The sequence below is a fragment of the Hyperolius riggenbachi genome, chromosome 7, assembly GCF_040937935.1.
Source record: "Hyperolius riggenbachi isolate aHypRig1 chromosome 7, aHypRig1.pri, whole genome shotgun sequence".
In the NCBI taxonomy this organism is placed as follows: domain Eukaryota; kingdom Metazoa; phylum Chordata; class Amphibia; order Anura; family Hyperoliidae; genus Hyperolius; species Hyperolius riggenbachi.
The window spans coordinates 288,101,555-288,125,921 of NC_090652.1; the positions used below are offsets into that span (position 1 = coordinate 288,101,555).

The following is a 24,367-nucleotide window of genomic DNA, read 5'->3' on the forward strand; positions in this document are numbered from 1 at the left end:
TGCAGCTAAAAATGAGGCTTGGGTAAGAAAAACAAAGTTCTGATGCTGTGCAACTGAGACCACCTCCAGCCAAAAAAAGGTCTGAATGGCAATATATATATGTGTATTCTAGGCACTGAGTACAGTTAGATGAACATATAAAGTTTACATCTGGCACATCATATTGGATAGGGTAGACTCACATTTATATCTGTAAGTAGCACTTCCTTATTCCTCCTGAAGCTGAAGCCTTGCTAAAGCATTGTGCCCACCTCTTCAGCCTGGTTAACTCCTCTGCCCCTCCCTCCCCTGCAGTCTGCCTGCCTGGATCAAATTACTTATCTTTTCACAAACTGTAGTTCAGAGAAGAGACAGGAAAACTGCTGCAGCCTGTCTTATCATGACATCATTGCTATAATTCTTATTTCAGATGTCTGTCTGTCTGCCTAGATCACATGGACATGAGGGGTGGAGTTATGACATCAATCCCTCAGCATCCTTTGCACCTATGGTTTGGAAAGAAAAAAAATGCCCCAGGCCCAATTTCACACTGGGGGTGGGGATTTCAAGACCATATGTGGAATACGGACCCTAAGGGTGAGAAAATCACACTTTATCATGTGAGAGATTACTTATCTTGGCAACTTATTAAGTTTAAAGCAAACTGTAATTTATACCTTAGGTACTCTTTTAAAGAAACACCAAGCCTTTTCAGTGCTGCTTTCAGTCCCTTCCAATGAATGCTTTTGTAAATAAAAAATGAAATTGGGGAAGTGTCCAAAATATGTGTCTAGAGATGGCAGCTGGCCCGTAAACAAAGTGCCACCATTACGTGTCCTTTGTGTCTCCCGAGCCTCTGCATGCAGAGCACACAAAAAAGAGCGCAATCCCGTATCCTCTGCTCATCGCCGGGCACTCCCTCCCATGTCTTATCTCCACTGCCGCTGCTCCTCTTTGTCTCTTCTCTCTCGGGGTGCCTGTGTCACGTCACACCAGAGGCATCTAGTGGTTGGCCTCTATTGTGTAGTCACTAGATACAGGCACCCTAGTAGACAAAACACAGAGAGGAGCACCCGGCAGTGTAGATAAGACATGGGAGGAAGTGGCGGTAGACAGATTAGTATAATCGCTGCCTACACCGCATGGGCCCAGGGGTGGAGGGAGGGAATATATGAGGGGCGCAGAGATTTTCAATCAATTTCTTGCTGAAATCTATGTAAAATATGCAGTGTATGGAGGGCTTCAATCAGATAGATCCCTTTTTGAACAGATAATGATATAGAGGGATCTATCAGTTGGCCACATCGACCAGTTTGTGGACACCGTACATCTTGTTTACCTTTGGATTTAGCCGGGCTTTAGATAAAATATTTTAATGTAAACCAACACCTCCCGTGAAGCTGTACAGATAAAAGACAGATAAGGCAAAAGCAAAAACCTGTACAAGGTCGGGTCTCGATGACCGGCTTGGGACACTCGTCCTGATTCTCCAGAGACTGCACGATGAAAGTTCTGGACCGGGATTGACGTCCGACGGTTTCGAAGCTGCGTCCATCAATGCAGGTGACCTCGCAGGAGCTCCAGTGAGACCACTCAGCGAAATGGCAATCACCTGAAAGGGCAGACATAACATGCGGCCCTGAGTACATCAGCCTGATAGTGGGGGAATGTCACCTCTGCGGATAATAGAGCGCTGAACATCGTCATTCGGGAAATGTCACCTCGGTCAGGGCATTAATGAAGCAGAGGGGACACGACCTCAACGTTGGTTATATGTGGTGCTGCGGAGGATGTCGTAGAGTATGAACGCCAATGACATCATACACAAGAGAGAAGAACAGCAAATAATAGTTTATAGCGAGAATTAAATGGATTTCCAGGCCGGCAAGAAATTTGTGTGCCCAGAAATAATAATTTAATGATATTCTACTTTTTTTTTGCAGTGTCAATTATGATAGTAACATATCGGTAAATTATACCACAGTTACTTTATCTAACCCTTAATTTAAACACCCCCCTTTGATGCCTAATCTTAACCAACCCTCCTCTCCAATGACAAATCTTAGCCACCCCCCTCTGATGCTTAACCTTAACCACCCCCCTTTCGATGGCTAACCTTAACCACCCCTCATGCCTTACCATGATTACCCGCATCCAATGTCCAACCTTGACCATGCCTATCTTTAACCACCCCCCCCCCCCTTCGATGGTCAACCTTAAAGGAACACTATCGAATAACATGTTTCTTTTTCAATTGAGATAGGAAGTGTTTGAGAAGTGCTGTTAGTACTGGTGTATACATTTAAATGCTTATCTCATTGTTTACTGATATCTGATTCATTTTACACTGCTCTGATGGCAAAGTGAACCATAAGGGGAGGGGGAAGTCCCTCACACTTCATCTGTTTACCCTGTTTGAGAGAAAGCTCTGCTTGTCTCTGACTGAGCTCTCTGCAGAGAGCAAAGGAAATGTATCTTATGTGCAACATAAGCATTAGTAAGGGCCCTTTTCCACTGCACAGCTGAAGCGCAAAATCACAAATCGCTAGTGATTTTTAAAATGCTATGGTTGCTACTTTATCATAGAAATCATGAGAAGTGATTAGATTTGCAAATCGCAATCGCTTTCTGGAGCAATTTTATTGCCCTTTTTCACTAGCAGCGGTTCCAATGCTGAATCGCAAAACACTGAATCATTAGGGTTGCCACCTTAACATAGGAATTGCGGTAGGTATTTTCCACTATCATGATTACATTTTTACAAAACGAGATGGTGTTCGGGAGCTATTTTTACTGCCATTTTGCAATGCACGTGCATTCGTGTGTAAAGGGCAATCGCTAGCATTGAGTGATTGCTAGTGGAAAAGGGCCCTGAGTGATAATGCAATGCAAATGAAAAATCAGCATCGCATATCAAAATTAATAAAAAATCGCAATCGCTGGCATTTCTGATTGCGTTTGCTAGTGGAAAAGGGCCCTAATTGTGTGTGTGAAACCTGACACTTGACAGGCTTTTCATATAACTCTGCTTCAATATTAGGCCTCTTGCACACTACATGCCATTTCGATTTTTAATCGATTTTCACATGCGATTCTGATTTTTCATCGGTAATGCATGCTACAATTTTTCTGCGCTTTTCTTTTGATAGCATCCAGGTAAAATCGGAATCACAAATCAGAATCGCAAATCGGATTTGCAGTGTGCAGGGAGCCTTAGGCCTCTTGCACACTACATGCGATTCAGATTTTTTATCTGATCCGATTTTGGATTCCCATTAAAAAAACATACTGCATGCTGCTAAGATTTTTAATCAGAATCCAAAATCGGATGTATAAAAAAAATTCGGATTCGCATGTAGCGTGCAAGAGGCCCTAGGGCCTTTTTCCACTACCCTGCGACTTGTGTTTTTATTCCAATCGCAAAACGCAAGGTATATTAAATTAATGGAAACTGCAGCAGCAATTTCCATTAGTGCGATCCGATTGCGATGCGATTTTGGTCCAAACGCAATTGTCGTCCTGCCGCGTTTTGGATTGCGATTGAGCTCTACTATACTGAGTATAGTAGCACAATCGCATGGTGGAAATTGAAACGCGATTGCGATCGCATTTCATAGTGGAAAAGAGCCCTTACACTGTTCTTAGCATGCCAGACTGCAGAGATTCACCTATGCAAATGAGACATTCCAAACGTAGCTAAAATCTACACACAGTGAATTACAGCTTTTGCCTCTGATATTTAACATGAAAAGTAGGAAAATGTTTACACAGCTACTTAGACATTATTTGTACATTGTCATTTTAGAACACTTGGTTTGATAGTGTTCCTTTAACCTCCCCATGCCTAACCTTAAACCCCCCTCTCCCCGGCGGTCGGTGCCCAAATTTCCACACATAGTCGATATTTATATAGGCGCCTATGGCGGTACCCAAACTTCCGCAACGCTGCAGGCATTCAAATTTCTTGCTTCCCACATAAACACCCAACAAGGACATAACAGCATAAAGAAGCATTCAGTGGCAGCTGTACCTGGGCAGGGCACATAACATGGCATGCTCAATGAACTGTCCTCTCCAGGCAGCTGGCTGCAGAACTTGGGCTCCACCAGCTTTTCGGCACCAGATGCAGAGCCGTCATGGACCACACAAGTGAGGTTGCGAGACTTCACACCTTCTCCACACTGACCGTTCTGCAAAGACAAAACACCAAAGATAATTACAGCAGCAAAAATACAACATATGACCCAACACTGCGCATTCAGAGGGGACCTGCACTGAAAACTGCATGTCAATGTGATCAGTGGATTCACAGATACAGGCTGATGAAATCAAAGTGAAAGCAAGATGAGCTGAGCACCTGACTCTCCCTGTGGTTCAGTGAAACAATCTATCATGTTAACCACTTCAGGACCATAGGCTTACACCCCCTAGTGACCAGGCTATTTTTTTTTTACAATTCAGGCCACTGCAGCTTTTAAGGATACCCGAAGTGACATGTGACATGATGAGATAGACATGTGTATGTACAGTGCCTAGCACACAAATAACTAGGATGTGTTTCTTTTTTTTCTTTCTCTGCCTGAAAAAGTTAAATATCAGGTATGTAAGTGGCTGACTCAGTCCTGACAGGAAGTGACTACAGTGTGACCCTCACTGATAAGTAATTCCCATTTTTACCTCTTTCTTGCTCTCAGAAGCCATTTTCTGCTAGGAAAGTGTTTTATAGTTGGAATTTCTTATCAGTGAGGTTCGCAGTGTAGTTACTTCCTGTCTGAGTCAGGACTGAGTCAGTCACCTACAAACCTGATATTAAACTCTTTCAGGAAGAGAAAGAAAAAAAAGGAACACAGCATAGTTATTTGTGTGCTAGGCACTGTACATACCCATGTCTATCTCATTATGTCACTTCAGGTATCCTTTAAGGCTCACTGCAGGGCCGTACAACTCAGAACACAAGTGATTTACCCCCCTCTCACCCCAACCTCTCACCCCCCCCCCCCCCCCCATCCCTGCAGGCATTTTTTATTTTAAATGCTTTTGTCTTTTTAATATTTTTTTTTTTTACTCCCTTCTTCCCTCCCCCCACCTGCTAACCACAGCGATCAACTGTCATAGACATCAGTATAATGCTAATGCTAGTTGATTGCAAACAGTTTGAAATTGGGCCAAGCGGTTGCACTCTGCCAAATTTCCGATTGGCCTGGTACCATTTGAATTAAACTTGCACGTAGGCTGACAAGACTAGCCTCTCGTTGACCGGCTCTTTCCAGGCGTCTATACAGTGAAAGTATATCAATTTGCATAATGGCTTATGTATATTTAACTCTATGAAACACATATTTTCACAGAAACACATCATTTAAATAAATGCAGCGGTGAACTCAGGGTGATGTTATGCGTTTGTGTGCAGTTCATTAAAATTCCTCTCAGACAACCACATATCGCTTCACGTTTGCATTCTTTTCAGGATTGGGCAATCTGCTTAAAATTCTCTGTATCCCTCCCCCCCCCGGAAAAAAAATGTCCCGAAAACCCCGCAAACAAAAATAAGCACGCCGTCGGACAAAATTACTCCATTTCGGACCCACTTAAAAATCCCTTGCATTTGCAATTCCATCTTTTTCGAGCGTGGCATAAGCGTTTCAGCTGCTGCGTATAATACAGACTTAAAGAGACACTGAATCGAAAAAAAAAATATGATATAGTGAATTGGTTGTGTACTATGAATAATTACTAAAAGATTAGCAGCAAAGAAAATATTCTCATATTTTTATTTTCAGGTATATAGTGTTTTTTCTAACATTGCATCATTCTATAATATGTGCAGATTACACAACATTCAGCATTCAAAATGAGTCTTTCAGAGCAGTCTGTGAAGTAATGACCTCTCCTCTAGCAGAGGAAAAGTAAATAGTCCAGGAACAGTTGAGATAATAAAAGTCAGATAACAGCCCTCTCCACGACTATACTTATGCTGGATACACACGGTGCGTTCGTGCACTCGATTTTCCCGTCGATACCCGTCGATTCCCGTCGATTCGTTTATTTCCAACATGTCCGATTTGGATTTCGATGGATCGTTAGGTCGATTCGCATGCAAAGTATGCCGAATCGACCTAACGATCCATCGAGATCCAAATCGGACATGTTGGAAATAAACGAATCGACGGGAATCGACGGGAAAATCGAGTGCACGAACACACCGTGTGTATCCAGCATTAGTTGGAGAGTTAATGGCTTGTTTACATAGAGATAACAACTGGAGTTTCTTAACTCTTCCTGTACTGGAAACAATTAGACTGATGTATCTGATCTTAATGTTTTATTTCTTAGCTGTACTACACATACAAATCATAATATTATAATTTTTTTTTTTGCTTCAGTGTCTCTTTAATTCCGTATTCCAGGGATGTTTAAAACGTCAACAGCGCTTTACTAAACAATGTTATTTCAAACTTTGTCAGGTAAGTCGTGAAAAAACAAAAAATAAAGTTTACCAAAACAAACTTCTGAAATGGAAATAAATTCATTACTATAGTGCGAAGGAGGGATAGCGGGCTGGGGGTGGTGGAAGGGGGTAAAGTGGGGTCACCGATTTTTATATTTTTTTCCAAATCAGAAATAATGAGGGAGAGAGGCAGATGGAGTGGACACACAGGAGGAAGAAGAGAACCATTAGAATCTTTCCATTTGTAAAAATAGACTTGTGCGGCCGCTAATGAGATGCACAGAGGGTATTTTTAGCAAGGTTCATTATTTCAATACGATCACTCAGGCTAAGTGCCGAAGTATCGCACATGAAATCTTCATTTTAGGGGAAATGGAGCGTACGGCGGCGCACTGCTGAGCGAAAGCAAATCTTCTGAGAGCAACAGTAAATACTCCCATTAAACACGAGGTTCCCGTTTCAGCCAGGAGAAAATCTTTAAAGAGAAACTGAACTGAAAATAAAAAGTCAAAATAACCATACACACGTCATACTTACCTCCTGTGTAGTCAACTCCTCAATCTCTTTCTCCTCTCCTGCATCCCATTTGTCCGCTGTGATTAATGGATTTCTCCGTCCTCCATTTAAAAAATGGCCATTACCCCATAACAGCTTCCTGGTCAGCACACTGTTCAACTGTAATATCGCCCACTTGAGCCATAGGGAAACATGGACATTACCTTGCATATTCAGTTGTAACTGACAGCTGCTGATATATAACTGACAGCAACTGGTATATTTCAGTTCTGACAAAATCTTGTCAGAACTGGAAGGGATCACTGTAAGACGAAAATGGTGAGCTTCTGAGAGGAACTGACGGTGAAGTTAGTATGTAATATTCATTTGCAAGTACGTCATGTGTTTATTTTAAATAATTTTCTTCAGGTTCGCTTCAGGTTCCATTTAAGGTCAGCTACGCACATCGCAAGGAATTTAGCAAGCTTAAAGCGGAACTCCACCTTCTTCCACCACCCCACAGAAAGATGGGGACCCCGCTCTCCCAAACACCAACATCTGCCTAAGGGGGCCGTTGATTTCAATAGTGACTTAATTTACTCCCAACTTCACTGCACTAGAGTGGCATGCTGCGTGCTCATGACAGCACCTGATTTATGATGGCTGCAGAAAAGCCTCTTGCCTCAAATTGCATCTGTGGCACCAGAATATGCAAGGCCTAAACCAACTACACTGCCTCTTGTTGCAGGAGTCACATAAATAATTTGCATATTAACATGGGTGCCACGTGTAGGCCTCCTATGACCCCAGGGAAAGAGAACAGCACAAGCAATGCCCCGAGCACACCCATTGCCCAGAAGCACTGCAGCTGCACCCCAGGGAGGGTCGACAGAGAAGCACATGGCCACCACCACCCCGGAGATCTGCCAACAATTGCCCAAAAGAAAAGACTCCCTACCTCTTATGAACTTAGTCCAGCTGCAAAAATATGCCAACTACATGACATGGGAGCGACACTACTGGGAAAGGGGAGCAGAGCAGGGGGCACCTCTGTTGTGTTGTTATTCGAAGGGTGTCTCTCCAGCATTGCACCTGGAGGGGGGGGGGGGATGGAGGGGACGCACCCAGCTCCTCCAAGTGCTACCACCACCCTATAAAGCCATCCAACCCCCCTATGGAACGTGGTACACACGTGGTACCCAGCGTGACCAATCGTCAGACCGACGCGAAACGGACGTTGCTATTCCACCCTATTGCCTACCACCCACCTCCTGCACCGATCACTGCAAAAACATAGACATGTAAGCTCTTCTCAGATTGAATGTTATTCACATGTGATTTTGTTGATATCTATTGCTGCTATACCATTGTATCTGCCACGGCAACCAATTAAAATTGGACGTAAGGTGCACGTTTCTTTCTTCTTATTCTACTGCCTGGATAAACAGAACAGCCTTGGCATCACTGGGAAAAATACATAAAAATGAGCGGAATTTAAATACGCTTCCTATTTATCTGGAGTAAAATATATGCGTTGTTCAGCAAGAAAAACAAATATATTTAAACCAGCCCTAAAAACATTTCCTTTTCTCGTGTATAAATTATACACATGAAAAATCTAATGCATTTTCAATGCACTGGATTCCTTTTTTTTCTCTCTTTTGTTCTAAGACCTTTTTTTCTGTGATTACATCTCAAAGAACTCTGTGGAAATAGCTGGTAAACATGGCTGAAAAGCCCTGTAAATGTCTTCTGATGTGTCTGACAAATTCTTTACAGGAAAACAAATAGCGTGCTGTGAGGCAAACTGTGTTCTCTAATTTCAAATGCATACAAAGGTCATTGAAATGCATAGAAAGTAAAAAAAAAAGCAAATGCATTAGAACAATGCATAACTATGCTTTCACGGGACTCGCGCGAGTGCATCAATCGTTACAGGAGCCGTGAGCGCAGAACACATGGAGGAAAACAGGGGTCAAGCGTCCCGCTAGTAATTCTTTATACGCGTTATCCTGCTGGTTGCTCAGCATTAATTCAGGAATTCAAGGATGTGGTAAAAACTACAACTAAGCTTTTAACCTATTACAGTGATAAAATCATGGCTGCCAATGATGAAACTCATAGCGAGCTTTTCTCCTGGATTATTTCACTTCACTTTTTATTCGCCTTGACTATAAAGAGAGCTAAATCCTGAGGTAGGCAGATAAGGAGATGCATCATGAGATAAATAGATGAGAGGAGGTAAATCATGAGGTACACAGGTGTATCAGGGGTTTAACTATGACCTACTGGACCTCACAGCAAAGCAGCAAAGATCTGCCAGCCGGACCCCCCATCCCACTTCTTGGGGGCTGTCGGCAAAGGATGACTGCTCCTCTCAGCAAATGTAGAGTTAAATGTAGTGATGACCGTAATCAACAAATTACGATTTCGCTAAATTTTGTGTACATTTTCGCAATTACACTTATACGCAATTACAATTTGCAAATTCAATTGTTTTCATGTAGTCATTCGTTATTTTGCTTACAATTTTGCTAAATTTTGCATAATTTCGTGCCGACTTTAGCAGTGACTAGCAAATACATGCTATTGACACCAAAACTGCTACATATGTTAAGGAGAATTGTGGGTACAAGTAAAAAAAATAATTTTGCAAAAAGACCCTATAATTTTTGAGAAACTCGAATTTAAAAATGCAAGTAAAAAATGGTTTTTAAACTTAGAAAAATGACAGTTTAAAAACCATTTTTCTTTGCATTTTTAAAATTGAGTTTCTCAAAAACGACAAGGTCTTTTTGAAAAATTCTTTTTGTGACTTATATCCACTATTCTGCATAACATATGTAGCAATTTTGGTAAATAGCATGTATGGGGGCTTTGCTATTAACCTCTAAAGTCGGCACAAAATTACACGAAAAATTACGCGAAATTTTGAATTACTACTATTACATTCACAATTAATTACGATTTTCTCTGAAATTTCGCATTAAGATTACAATGTGTAATTGCGAATTATGATTTTGGACCACCACTGGTTAAATGCAGCGTAGCGGCAGTAGATCTGCTTTCAGCAGAAGGACAGGTTCTCCTCACTCCTCTTCTATGTAGCCACACACCTGGCAGCCAATAACCATGCAGCTCCCATCATGTGACAGGCCTCAAAGGGTTATTACTTATCTTTCTCTTTCAGCTTAACAAGGCAGAGTGGATATTCTAGACAGCAGCAGTGACACTCTGGTGCAATTTAAAAATGAACTCATTAAGCTGAAAATAAACATATGGCACTCATTTCTAAGTTACTACTCATATTTATCATCAGTGCTACACATAGAATTCATTGGCCTCAATTCACTAAGATCATGCTGTAGATAATAAGACAAGAGAAAACGTTCCACCACACAGTGAGAGAGTTATCTTATCTCTTCATTCCCTAAGTTACCTCCTCTGTAGTTAATTTACCTCCTCTGTAGTTAATTTACCTCCTCTGTGGTAATTTTTACACACAGATAATAAACAGCCTGTCTTTAACTTTGGAGTTATTTTAAGGATTGAAGAGTTAACTTAAAGACAGAAGAGTTAACTTTAGGTTTGCCTGAGGTAAAATGTTTCCTGAATACGACATGCCTCATCACCATGGTGATAACTATAAAAACGTTACTAAAGACAGGAGATAAGCTTAGTGAATTGAGGCCGATATCTCAAAAGATCATTTTCACTTAAGGTTCACTGTAAAACAGATCGAAAATGCTGTGTATCATGGCGTGAGTTGAATGGAGTTTCACCAAGTGTTTTTACACCCCCTGCTTCTCCCCCAACTCTCCTGCTGATGTATTCTCATGAGGTAAGTTGGTCAGGTGGATAAATGGTATGTTAACAATGTTTCCAAATGATAACATGTTTTATACAAGTTGCACACGACAAGTGCTATTTAAATGAGAGTTTGGTAAACACCAGCACCATGGGCAACATTCATGGGAAGGGCAGAATCAGCACCATGGACAGCATTCAGGGAAAGGCAGAATCAGCACCCTGGACAGCCTTCAGGGAAAGCAGAATCAGCACCCTGGACAGCCTTCAGGGAAAGCAGAATCAGCACCATGGACAGCATTCAGGGAAAGGCAGAATCAGCACCATGGATAGCATTCAGGGAAAGGGCAGAATCAGCACCATGGACAGTATTCAGGGGAAGGGCAGAATCAACACCATGGACAGCATTCAGGGGAAGGGCAGAATCAACACCATGGACAGCATTCAGGGGAAGGGCAGAATCAGCACCATGGACAGCATTCAGGGGAAGGGCAGAATCAGCACCATGGACAGTATTCAGGGATGCACGTGCATGTCACACAGTATACACATTGCCAAAATGCACAAGGCAACGCATACAGTGTTGACAAGGTCTAAAATGAACCCGAAGTGAGAGTAATATGGAGGCTTCCACATTTATTTCCAGTTTATGATATTATGGTCAGATCTGATAAGATTAGCTGCATGCTTCTGTTATTCAGACACTACTGGCTAATATATCAGGAGGACTGCCAGGCAACTGGCGTTGTTTAAAAGAAAATAAATATGGCAGCCTCCATATCCCTTTTATCTCCGGTTCACTTAAAGGGACTCCGAGCAGTGCAGAAACTATGGAAAGATGCATATCATTTTAAAGCTCTCTTTCTCCTCTTTCCAATGATATATAAACCACCACCCTACGCCTTTTAGTTTTCGCTATTTTCACGATTGAAATTGCCGCGGCCGCGATTTCGATCGCGAAAATAGAGAAAAGTAAAAGGCGTAGGGCGACGATTTAGGTGTCGTCAGAAAGAGAGCTTTAAAATGATATCCATCAAGCCATAGTTATATTGTATTACACAGGACGACACTTTCCCCAGTGTCAGCAGCTCCATTTTGCTGAATGCATCTGCTGACTTTGACAAAAAGTCGTCCTGTGTAATACAATATAACTATGGCTTGATGGATATCATTTTAAAGCTCTCTTTCTCCTCTTTCTGACGACACCTAAATCGTTGCCCTATGCCTTTTAGTTTTCTCTATTTTCGCGATCGAAATCGCGGCCGTGGCAATTTCAATCGCGAAAATAGCGAAAACTAAAAGGCATAGGGTGGCGGTTTATATATCATTGGAAAGAGGAAAAAGAGAGCTTTAAAATGATGTGCATCTTTCCATAGTTTCTGCACTGCTCGGAGTCCCTTTAAGGGCAGTTTCACACTGAAAATCATGGCAAAACCGAATGAGAATTTCTGTTAAAATTCTGCATGCATTTTTTGGGAAATTGCTAGTGCAAGAACAGAAAACAGAATACAGAAAAAAGAAAGAAAGGGAAAGGAATCTCTGTTGCCAAGCGCCTTTACTGGGCCAGGATAACACTCGCAGATAGTCTTTACCATTCCACAATGTGATCTGGAGAGTTTTTACACATTCATTTTTTTCAGACGCGGATCTAAAAATGAGCGTGACTTCAGCAATCTAAACGCGGGCATGCTGGTCCGTCACGCAGCGGGAAGGTTGTGAATTGTATGTGAATTGTTATCTCCCACCAGGAGTGACAGCGATGACAATGTACGCTGCAGAAGTGCTGCAATGCAGCTATTCCGTAAGCACTTTGCCTTTGTGATTCTCACAAGCTGTCTGAGATAACAGCAATTACTACTTGGTAGTAATGAGATGGCTAGAGCAGGAAAATAGAAGGAGTTTTTTTTTTTACCTGCTATCGTTTTCAGACCAACGCTTGGTGTTCCTCATATGCCAGGATAGTGAAGGTTGAGTGTTGCTACATGAGGAGAGGAGCACGCACCTCAGGAGGAAGGCAACAGGTGGCAGCAGAGAGTCACAACAGTTCCAGAACTGACAGGTGATCATGTGACTGATTTGTAAGCTCCTTATGGGCTGGTTATGATCATGTGATTATGTGTTTCTTCTGTTTCCTGTTTTAGCTTGTACATAAAACAGAAGTGAGATGTTTTTCTCTGACAGAAGAATTTGTATTAAGGTAAGGAATGTACTTGGCAGGGCCATTTTTTTCCCACAACTCCAGGCTCTACGTCGGCACAGCGTTTTCTTTTGCAATTGAGTTTTCTGCAAACATTTTGCCATGTTTGTTCTGCAGTTTTTTATTTGCAGCAGCATTAACTGTAATCGTAATCGCGCGCATTGTGAGGGACAAGGCAGAAAGTTGTGCAATTTAAAAACGTTTTAAAAATCTTGCACAGAAAATACTTATGCACTTTTAAGGCATTTAAAAAAATCACATAAAATGTAGTCAAATAAATAAATAGTGGCCAAAGAAGAAACATTTCCACATATATATCATTGAACAATAGGTTGGAGGTGGCTCATCTCCTCCAGACATTTGTTTAATCCCCCCGGTTCAAGTGTACCCAATTTCAGAATCCAAAAGGATTCTCGCTGACATAGGGTATGATATCTCTCATATTTGTTAGAATGGATTACCTGTTCAATTATAGTCGCCCTAAGTAATTCAAACTTCTTATCATGGGTAAGATAGAAAGGTTTAGAGACCCCGTGTTCAGCTCCCCTTTATTTATATTGGACCTGTGTTTATTCAATCTGGTCCGGGGGGATTAAACAAATGTCTGGAGGAGATGAGCCATCTCCAACCTATTGTTCAATGATATATATTTGGAAATGTTTCTTCTTTGGCCACTATTTATTTATTTGACTACATTTTATGTGAGATCAGTGGGCACTGCATGCATGTGGAGTCCCTTATTTTGCCTATCTCTTAAGGCAATCATGTCCATTTTTATCTACTTAACTTTTTATACATTTTCCGTATATACATTTTTTCCCTTTATTAGGTGCTATACGGTACTTTTCTCCTTTGCTAGAAGTACTATGAACTCCCGGACCCCACCTACTGCAATGCGGATTGGTCAATTTTGATTTCTGTGGGGAGGGGAAAGTATTTATACATATAGATTTTTAGCCCTTTATGCATTAACTTGAAAAAGCGGAGACTGCATCTCTGCGAAACGTGTTGTTTTAATACATTTTATATCTCCATTATACTTAAGCCCACTCTTCTTTGTTACTGAGAGGCTTCCAGCACAGTAATCCACGTTGCACAGGGCTAGTAGCTCCATATAGAGCTTTCTGGCGTTACCCGGCAACTGTTCCATCACTTCCTGGAGCGAGTGATGTCACATCCGCCCCGCGTCAGAGCTCAGTCCCCGGCTCGGCTAAGAGGGACAAGGCTAATCCGGGCTGTGTACGCTGTGCCAGCCACATCACAAACATGTGAGACCAGTCCTATTGGTGCATATTACAGCTGTGCAAAGGACTCAGAGCGCCCCTTCTCTTCTCTCTTAGTGCTATATAAGTACATACTAATAATAATATGGCAGGACATTAGACTAAGACTATGGTAGGATTAGATTGTGAGCCTCTCTGAGGACAGTCAGTGACATGACTATGTACTCTGTAAAGTGCTGCAGAAGATGTCACTGCTATATAAATACCCAATTACAGGACATTACACTAGGACTGTGGTAGGATTAGACTGTGATTCTTGGAATAGTCAGTTATGAGACTTCGGAGTGTCACATTATCAGCAGTGTTTCTCTTTTCACTCCACTGACAGTTTGCACAGGAGGGCTGCATTAGATCTGGTAGGCATACCTGCTTTTCTCTTGTAACTATCTTATCTTCTGCTTGTCTCCACCTACCTCTGCTTGCCTTGAGCAAACATCCCCACTGAGTACATTAAGTCGTATAACTTTTGCAAAAGTCTAACTCATAATTTTAGCTCTGGTCTGAGCAGGAAAGTGGGAGAATATTGAAGGAAATGAGTATAACTCTGGCGTGTCTAATGCACATTATATCTCGATGCTTTGCATTTCCCGTGGCTAGCTCATGCCCCCACTGCGCATTGTGCTAAGTGTATAATCTACGGTAAATGGTAAATGTATGCAGCTCACCGCTTCCTGCTGCTTCCATGACATTGTACAATATGTATACATCTCACAAGTAAATAACATCACTTAGAGGGGGAAAAAATGACATTATCTCACTCAGACAAACATGAGCGGCAGCCGGCAGAGCTCAGAAACACACAGAAAGCAATTTACATGTATATACTCTAAAACCACACCGGGCACAAAGGAGAGTGGCTGCAAGAACAGCGTGGAATGCCTTCGCTTTTAAACATATTCCATTCTATGGTCTGGGTCTATAAAAAGGTTGGTAAGCATGGCTTCAGCAGTCATCGTCTGGCACTTTGGTCCATATTCAATATCAGTAAAGTTGCCAAACACAGGGAGCACCCATTCATTTAACTGCTACTTACCTTATATACTCGCGTATAAGCCTAATTTTTCAGCATTCGTTATTGGGAGAGGAGTATAAGGATCATGCACTAGTGATCCTGTTCTTGCCAGCCAGCACCCTGCTGTGTCCAGGCCCTCCATCCACTGCCACATGGTGTGCAGAGTGCGCTGCTCAAGACTACCTGCATCCCGTGGCTTGTGGAGTGGGGCGGGCAAGCAACGTCTCACCTGTGCAATGATCACAGATTCTTCCCGTGTGGCAATAGCTGTGTCTCATATCTATGACGCCATCTAGTGGCATCTTTAGACACAACTGTAACTTCCTAGGGGCACATCTGGCTATGGGGAGGGGGGGTGACTTGTACTGGGGCACATCTGGCTACTGTGGAGGGGGCTATACTGGGGAGGCGGCTATAGTGGGGAGGGGGCTTTAAAGTGAGTCAATCACTTTTTACTGGTTTCTGAGTGAAAAGTGGGTACCTCGGATTATACGCGGGTCGGTTTATATGTGTGTATATATAGTATGCAAACCATGTAGCCATTGTGGTGTAATTGGCAGAGCCTGTGTTACCAATAACCTAGGTTCTCAATGTGTTGCAAACATACCCCAGGGGGTACTTCTGATAGTTCCAAGGGTACTCAGGCTTGATATAGTTACCACTGTCTGAAAATATTGTACAATTTTAAATACAGGTGTATAAGAAGTAAATTTTTTCCAGAGTAAAATGGATGATAAATTACTTATGTCTTATGTTCCTGTCACTTATAGTGATCATCGTAATCTGCTGATTATGATTACGGCGCGGGTCACGTGGTCCGGCCGACATCATCGGGACTGTAGTGCAGTACAGTCCCGATGACGTTGGCAAGACCACGTGACCCGCGCCGTGGAGCGCAGAAGACGCCGACCCAGAACCCGACCTGGCGAGGTCGGCTGCGCCACAGAAGAAGACCAGAGCCCCCGGAGCTGCAGCGAGGGCACAGGACGGCTGTCATGGGCTGGAAGAAGCCCCAGGTAAGTGGATCTTTGTTTTTTGTTTTTTTACTTGGACACTCCCTTTAAACAGACAACATGCCTCTGTGTCCCATCTGCCCCCGAAGATCCACCTCAGGTTCTCTCTAAGGCTAATTGGCACAGGCCTTGTAAGGTTTTTCGCCTTCCCTTGGATCAGGGTTCAGGATGGTGTGGGTTTTTTTTCAGTTTGAACTTGATGGACGGATGTCTTTTTTTCAACCAAACTAACTATGTAACAATAAAATTACAGTGTGCTCCCTGCCCGTGCCAACATTATCGATTTAAAATTAGAGAAGGAAAAAAAATATGGGACCCTCAACATAGGATAAAGCTGTCTCAGTCCTTCTTTGGATCAAATCCGTTCATTCAGATCAAATCCAAATTTAGAAAGACTGGATATTTAGCCGTATAAACCTCGACTGACACAAACAAATGGTAACAAAGAATTTTCGCTAAGCAGCCAGGAACTAGACTTCTTGTGATTGGCTATAGATTTCCTGAGAATGGGATAGGTAACAATGAATTTGCTCGATTATTTGAAGGGTATAGAGACACAACAACATTTCCTCCCGGCACTAAAGAGATTTTCGGTGCTGGTGAAACGTTATGAAATTCGGCGATGGATAAAGGCTTTACACGGTGTGACCTCTTGCCCCCAATAACAGGAGTTAAAGCGCAATAAAAATGATGAAGGGCTCAGTTAGAGCAGCAGTTGGTGGAAAGAATACACACATTACTCCATGCTACCCGCACTGCACTCATAAAGACCGTGCCTCTGGGTACCGGCTGCTGTTTACTCCCTGGAGTATATACAGTATTCCCATCCATCAAACTGCCAGCAACCCTCATAAACACCTGAACAGACAGATTGTCATCGCTTCCTGAACACCAACTCAAGGCCAGTGAAAATATGTGTATTATTTAATCCAGCTGCATAGGCATTAACCAAACGGTAGTACCGGAATGTGCTTTCTGTCATATCCGAGAGGAAATCATAAAAGAGGCAACCAGCTGATCACCAGAAAAGTGATATTCATTTGGCAAAAATAATGGCATCTCTCTGTAGATCAGCCAATCGCCATATAGGTAGTCCCCGACTGATGAACGACCCGCTGTTACGAAAGGCACACAAATGGGAACAAGTAAGAAAAAAAAAATCAAATAGACCTTATAGTTTTTGAGAAAATCAATAAAAAAATTCAAAGAATTGTTTTTTTTAACTTAGTAAAATTACATTTTGCTGTGGGACACTGTACTGAATAGAGAGTTCCAAGTTCTGCATGCGCATTTTACAGAAAACCTGTGACCCAGCACTGGATAAAGGGGGACAGAACAAGGCAGAGAGGGGGACAGGGATTAGCGGTGGTACAGAGGTACACAGTGGAGGCACAGATGGAGAAACTGAGGGTACAGGTACAGAGGTGACACAGTGGAGGTCAGAAGTGTCACAGAGGGGGACAGGGATCATAGGTGGTACAGAGGGACACAGTGTGTGTGTGTGTGGGGGGGGGGGGAGGGTCACACATTGGGGGGTCAGAGGTGTCACGGAGGGGGACAGGGATCAGAAGTGGTACAGAGGGACACAGTGTGTGTGTGTGGGGGGGGGGGTCACACATTGGGGGGTCAGAGGTGTCACGGAGGGGGACATGGATCAGAGGTGGTACAGAGGGACACAGTGGAGGCAGAGGGACACAGTGGAGGCAGAGGGACACAGTGGAGGCAGAGGAGGCAGAGGTACCAGGGGTGTATCTGGGTAATAAAGAGCCTATGGTAAACACTGAAATTGAGCGCCCACCCCCTTCCCCGTTCAGAGCCCCCTCCCCCTCTTAAAAACAGCATCCTTTCTTGTGTACATGTGTTAGGATTGCCTGTGATTTTTGGCTCGGGATAGCGCTAAAGTTACTTTTTTGGAAATTTCTCTTCTCATTTCCTCTCTATCCTCTTCTAACATTAAGCCAAGTGCGCCTGTCATACATAAATTAAGTAGCCATGTTTCCCAGATTTAATCTGATCTGAGGTCTGAATGATGGGGAGAAATGGGGCAGGCATATGGCGCAGCACAGGGGCAGGCATGGTGCCCATGGTGCTGTGGTGCGCATGGCACGAGCCATGCCTGTACCCCTCTAGATACGCCGCTGAGAGGTACACAGTGATGGCAAAGAGGGGAGGAGCCATAGATGGAGACACTGAGGGAACTGGGACAGAGGTCGCACAGTGGGGGCAGGGGTGGCACAGAGAGGGTCAATAAAGGCAGAGGGTAACAGAGGTGACACAGGGGGTGTAGAGGAGGTACAGAGGATGGAGATGGCACAGTGTTCTGACTTAAGAACAGATCCAGGTTGAGAACAAACCTACAATCCCTATTTTGTTCATTAACCAGGGACTACCTGTATTTATAAAGGAGGCAACCAGAAGTATGGACAGTCAATGAGATGCTAGTATATGTAAAAAGAGAACCGAGAGCACAATATAGTGTAGTAAGTATTGACAATTGGGTAAATGAAACAAGTATAATATATACTCACAAACCAGGGTTACCTCCAAGTAACCACTGTACAGGCAGGTGAGGAGATTAGCCTGTCCTCACTCAGGATTAAGAAGTCGCTCTCTGTAGACGTGAAGAAAATGGGGTATCCCCCTCCACCAGGGGTGGATATCAACTATAACGTAATGAGGAACAGAGGCGCCAACAGGATAAAATCAATACTTAAAACTTTTAAAATTGTTTAGGAGGCAGTGGTGGACTTACCCCCCCCCCCCCCACTCCCCCCCGCAAGCACAAAAACTGTGTATTCAAAACAATCAAATTTATTGGTACCTCCAGGGGGTTTTGCAATGCATTTTGCAGGTATATTCCCACTTCCTCAGGCAATAAAAAATAGGAGTACACACAGTACAGTCTCAAGGTCACGATTATGATGATTCTGAGCTGAGGGAGATTTTTGTGCTAATCTTGTGCTAATTTTTGCAAGCTGGAAATGGACCAATCAAATGCAGTGTAGAATAGTTACATTTTGGAGCAAATGTCGATTGGTTAATTGATTTTTCAGCTCACTGATTTCTTTTTAATAGGTCAAACGCTTAAAATGGATGGTAAGTTAATGACTGATCTTCAGTGATTCAGCAGACTGCAGATTTGATCTGAATGACTGGGATCTGTCAGAAGTCGATTGTTCCCTTCAAATCAGGTGTAATCTTGTTAATGCAACACCATGTTACACCATGTAACAGGTCTGTTGGGGGAGGGTCCCCACATTAATTTTGCTAGGGGGGCCCCTTTGCAACTAGAACTGGTCCTGCTGCTAACTCCCTCCTTTCTGATGACTCATGCTGACTTTCTAGCAGTTCAGAGAGCTGACAGCATGAGTCATCAGTAGGAGGGGCAAGAAGTGATCACATGGGAGACATCAGCAGTCAGGCTAGACAGAGCTACGTTGGACTGTTGCTATAATCAAATTCAAATTGCTGTAAAGAGGAAAATATTAATTATTATGGTAAGAAACAGGGTCTGTGGTTTCAGCATATAACAGTGGAATGATTTGCCTGGACCTAGAGATGGATTAAGAAGTAATGGGGCCTTAGGCAAGGTAGTAGATTTGAGGCTCCCTTGTGGTCCTTTTGGTAAGCTGAGGTGGAGAAAGGTCAAAGAATGTGGCAGGTGGGCCCCCAGACATTCATTAGGCCCCAAGCACCTGCCTAGATTGCCTGGAGAATGATCTAGGTCTGCACGGATTGGCTGCAGGGTCTGTTTAACAAAAAGTAGAGTTACAAAGAACACTCCCTTTTCTCAGTTTCCTTGGATTGTAGCCATCTCTATTTTTTTTCTCTTATCTCCCCCAGGGGGTAGGGGTCTCTCTATAACGTGCTGAGTTCCTTGTTTCTGTCTCCTGCAGTGCTGCAGTAGATTTGTGGAGCTATTTTCTATAGAGTTCATAATACTTTGCAGTTTATTTTCTCACTGCTATGGAAGGGCTGGTTTTATTCGTTTCTCTTTATTCCCTTTTATTCTGCCCACATTTCACGTGTCACAAGGACACGTATGGGTGAAACTGGAGCGTATCCGAGCCTCCTATACCTTCTCCCTTATCCGAGTGATGATCATTATTACTGCTGATGTTATTATTGTTTAACATGTTCATTAAGGCAACATCTGTAACGCACAGCTGACCCGGACACGGCAGCGCGGAGAGCGGAGATAATTGAGTTTAATAAGCAAGGTCGCAGAGTAATAAGGATGTCCAAGAGGCAGTAACCATAACAACTCAATGTCAGTTCTCTGCAGTTAGCTGAAGCCTGGAATGACTTTTGGTGGCTTTGGGTCATTAGTACACGCAACAACAAAAAACAAATAAAAAACCGCCCCAATATTTCAAAACACAGTTAACACACAATTTTTATGATGGAATTTCTAAGCGTTACTAATATTAAAAATGCATTTTAAAATCATATTGCAAAAGGCTTCATTTCTGCAATGGGTCCAAAGACATAAAAACAAAAGTTGTTTAGGTAATCCCTTTCAAAGGGAACCTGAAGTGAGAAGTATATGGAGGCTGCCCTATTTATTTCCTTTTAAACAATACCAGTTGCCTGGCTGTCCTGCTGATCCTCTGACTATAATATTTTTAGCCATAGACCCCGGACAAGCAAGATCAGCAGGGCACCAGGCAACGAATATTGTTTAACTTGTTGCCGACCGCATCACGCCGATGGGCGCGGCAGTTTAACTGCTAAAATAGTTACATAGTTATTTGGGTTGAAAAAAGACATGCGTCCATCGAGTTCAACCAGAGAACAAAGTACAACACCAGCCTGCTCTCTCACAGAGGCCCAGTGCACACCAAAACCACTAGCAGATCTGCAACGCTAGAGGTTTTTGAAGCAGATTTCAGAGTGATTCTAGGCATGTTTAGAGACATTTTCTAAACATGCCGAGCGTTTGTTGGAGCGTTTTTGTGTAGAAGATTACAAATATATTGTTACAGTAAAAGCTGTTACTGAACAGCTTCTGTAACAAAAACGCCTGGAAAACCACTCTGATCTGGGGTTTTTAAGAGCTATTTTCCACTTTCCTATACTTTAACATTGAGGCAGAAACGCCTCAGAAATCTAAAAAATGCTGCAGCCCCCGAGTTTGCGTTTGTGGAAAAAACGACCCATTCACTTTCATTAGCTAAGTGATTTTCCCGTCTAAATAGCTTGTACAGCGCTGCGATCCACAGCAGCGCTGTACTGGGGACAGCCGTCTGACACACCTGTCTCCTCTGTGGGCTTGGAGGGGATCGGCTGAAGCCTATGACAGCCGATTACAGTGATAGGCTGGGCCGCGGAGGGAGGGCGGGGCCACAGTGTAAATAAAAATAAGACACTTTTTTATTAAAAAAATAAACATATAAATATTGTTTAAAAAAAAAAAAAAACACTAGTGGAGCGATCAGACCCCACTAACAGAGAGCTCTGTTTGTTTGTGGGAAGAAGGGGGGGGGTCACTTGTATGCTGCGTTGTGCGGCCCTGCAGCGAGGCCTTAAAGCTGCAGTGGCCCTTTTTGTGAAAAATGGCCTGGTCTTTAGGGGGGTTTAACACTGCGGTCCTCAAGTGGTTAAAAGGAAATAAATATGGCAGCCTGCATATACCTCTCACTTCAGGTTCCATTTAATGACTAATTGCAAGCTTTCAGAACCTTAAGTTGCTTCTTCAGGCATGATACAGACCTGGTTCACCATGTATGCCAGATTTTAAGCAAATGTTACCAACAGTAAAATGAGCAAAACAGCCCTAAATGGGGCGACTTCCATGGACTGATTTACTATAAGGGATGTAGGAGGTCAGCTGTCACCTGTGCCATCCACATTGAGGGCCTTTGCAGGACCAGGTAAGAGCGCTTATGAGGTTATTATTTACTATGCATTATATGTGAGCTATGCAGTGCGGAGCTTGCCATTTATTACTGTATGTACCAGAGGTGATCACTGTGACTTGAAGCAGCATTAGCTTACTGTTAAAAACTGCTACCTACCCTGGTGTATTGTTTAACATTCACTTTTGTGGACTAAGCTCTTTCTCTCTCTCTCTCTCTCTCTCTCTCTCTATATATATATATATATATATACTAGCCAACCCGCGTCGTAGCATACGCCGCATCTATCTATCTAATAGAGTACGCGCCTCAACCTTGAAGCAAGAAGAAGTAGGCTTTCCATGAGAAAATGTATGTGTGCTCAAACACCAAGTTTAACCCTAGCAAGTCTGGCTTTGCAAATCCGGCCTAATTGGCTATTCATGAGGCAATGCTCATGCAAATATGCATTTGCTTTAGCATGCCAAACTATGCAGGGTCCAAAAACCAATACCGCAAAGCGATCGCCCTGCGGGAATTAGTTCATGCTACATTAGCACTATCCAGGAGCGCCACGGGGAGGATTCCGAATGCCCCCATACAACCGGGGGGATCGCGGGGTCCCAGGCTCTCTCACTGCCTGGGAACCACAGCGGCACCCCAGAGGGGGAGGCTAGGTGGCACAGCCAACTCCCCCTCCCCCAAGTGTGGTCAGCGCCGGGGAGAGCCGTCCGCACCCACCTCCCAATATTAAAAACAGGCACTTACCTTAACGTCCATTGCGTTCTGCTACATGCACATTAACTTGGGGGCACCACATTAGAAAGGAGTGAAGCATGGGTCACCCTGAACTTTAGAGCTCAGGGCTGGCTCACATACAACACTCCAGAGGAAGGGGGGGGGGAGGAGGACAGGCGCAGACAACTCACTCCAGGGCTCACACCACCAGAGCAAGCCATCCACCACCTGCCTCCGAAGGATACAACTGCAAAAAGTGCTTTCCATGAGAAAAATTATGCGTGCTCAAACACCAAGTTTAACCCTTTCCAAATCTGGCCTAATTGGCTATTCATAAGGCAATGCTCATGCAAATATGCATTTGCTTTCGCATGCCAAACTATGCAGGGTCAAAAAACCAATACTGCAAAGCGCTCTCTCGCTGCCTGGGAACCACAGCGGCACCCCGGAGGGGGAGGCTGGGTAGCGCAGCCGACCCCCCAAGCGTGGCCAGCACCGGGGAGAGCCGTCCGCACCCACCTCCTAATATTAAAAACAGGCACGTACCTTAACGTCCATTGCGTTCTGCTACATGCACATTAATTTTCTCATGGAAAGCATTTTGTGCAGTTTGTATCCTTTGGAGGCAGGTGGTGGATGGCTTGCTCCGGTGGTGTGAACCCTGGAGTGAGTTGTCTGCGCCTGTCCCTCCCCCCCTCCCCTCTGGAGTGCTGTATGTGAGCCAGCCCTGAGCTCTAAAGCTCGGGGTGACCCATGCTTCTCTCCTTTCTCATGTGGTGCCCCCAAGTTAATGCGCATGTAGCAGAACACAATGGACATTAAGGTAAGTGCCTGTTTTAAATATTGGGAGGTGGGTGCGGGCGGCTCTCCCCGGCGCTGGCCACACTTGGGGGGGGGGGGTCGTCTGCGCCACCCAGCCTCCCCCTCCGGGGTGCCGCTGTGGTTTCCAGGCAGTGAGAGAGCCTGGGATCCTGCGGTCCCCCCGGTTGTATAAAAAGGGGGCATTGGGAATCCTCCCCGTGGCGCTCCTGTATAGTAGTAATGTAGCATGTAGCAGGGTGACCGCTTTGCGGTATTGGTTTGTGCATGCATTTGCATGAGCATTGCCTCATGAACTAAATTAGGCCAGATTTGCAAAGTCAGACTTGCTAGGGTAAGGCCTCTTTTCCATGGACTGTTGATAGGCAGTGAAATGCCTCTCAAACTCTCACAACTGCTCACTGCTGCCTGGTAGCTGCTTGCTGCTGCCTGGTAACTGCTTGCTGCTGCCTGGTAACTGCTTGCTGCTGCCTGGTAACTGCTTGCTGCTGCCTGGTAACTGCTTGCTGCTGCCTGGTAGCCGCTCGCTGCTGCCTGGTAGCTGCTCGCTGCTGCCTGGTAACTGCTTGCTGCTGCCTGGTAACTGCTTGCTGCTGCCTGGTAACTGCTCGCTGCTGCCTGGTAACTGCTTGCTGAGCACACAGCTCAACAGTCCGTGGAAAAGAGGCCTTAAACTTGGTGTTTGAGCACGCATACATTTTCTCATGCAAAGTACTTCTTCTTCTTGCTTGAAGGTTGA

The 24,367-nt window shown here is 43.8% G+C and overlaps 1 protein-coding gene across 3 annotated transcripts in view; it reads right to left on the minus strand.

The window, feature by feature from the left end:
• THSD7B (thrombospondin type 1 domain containing 7B) overlaps positions 1-24,367 on the minus strand; it is a 733,248-nt gene that overhangs the window by 36,252 nt on the left and 672,629 nt on the right. For all 3 annotated transcript variants that reach the window (XM_068245888.1, XM_068245890.1, XM_068245889.1), the window contains 2 exons: positions 4,010-4,169; positions 1,418-1,591 (listed from right to left, as the gene is read on the minus strand). In XM_068245888.1, coding sequence (XP_068101989.1) covers positions 1,418-1,591; positions 4,010-4,169 — 334 coding nt within the window. The remainder of the gene's footprint in view (positions 1-1,417; positions 1,592-4,009; positions 4,170-24,367) is intronic.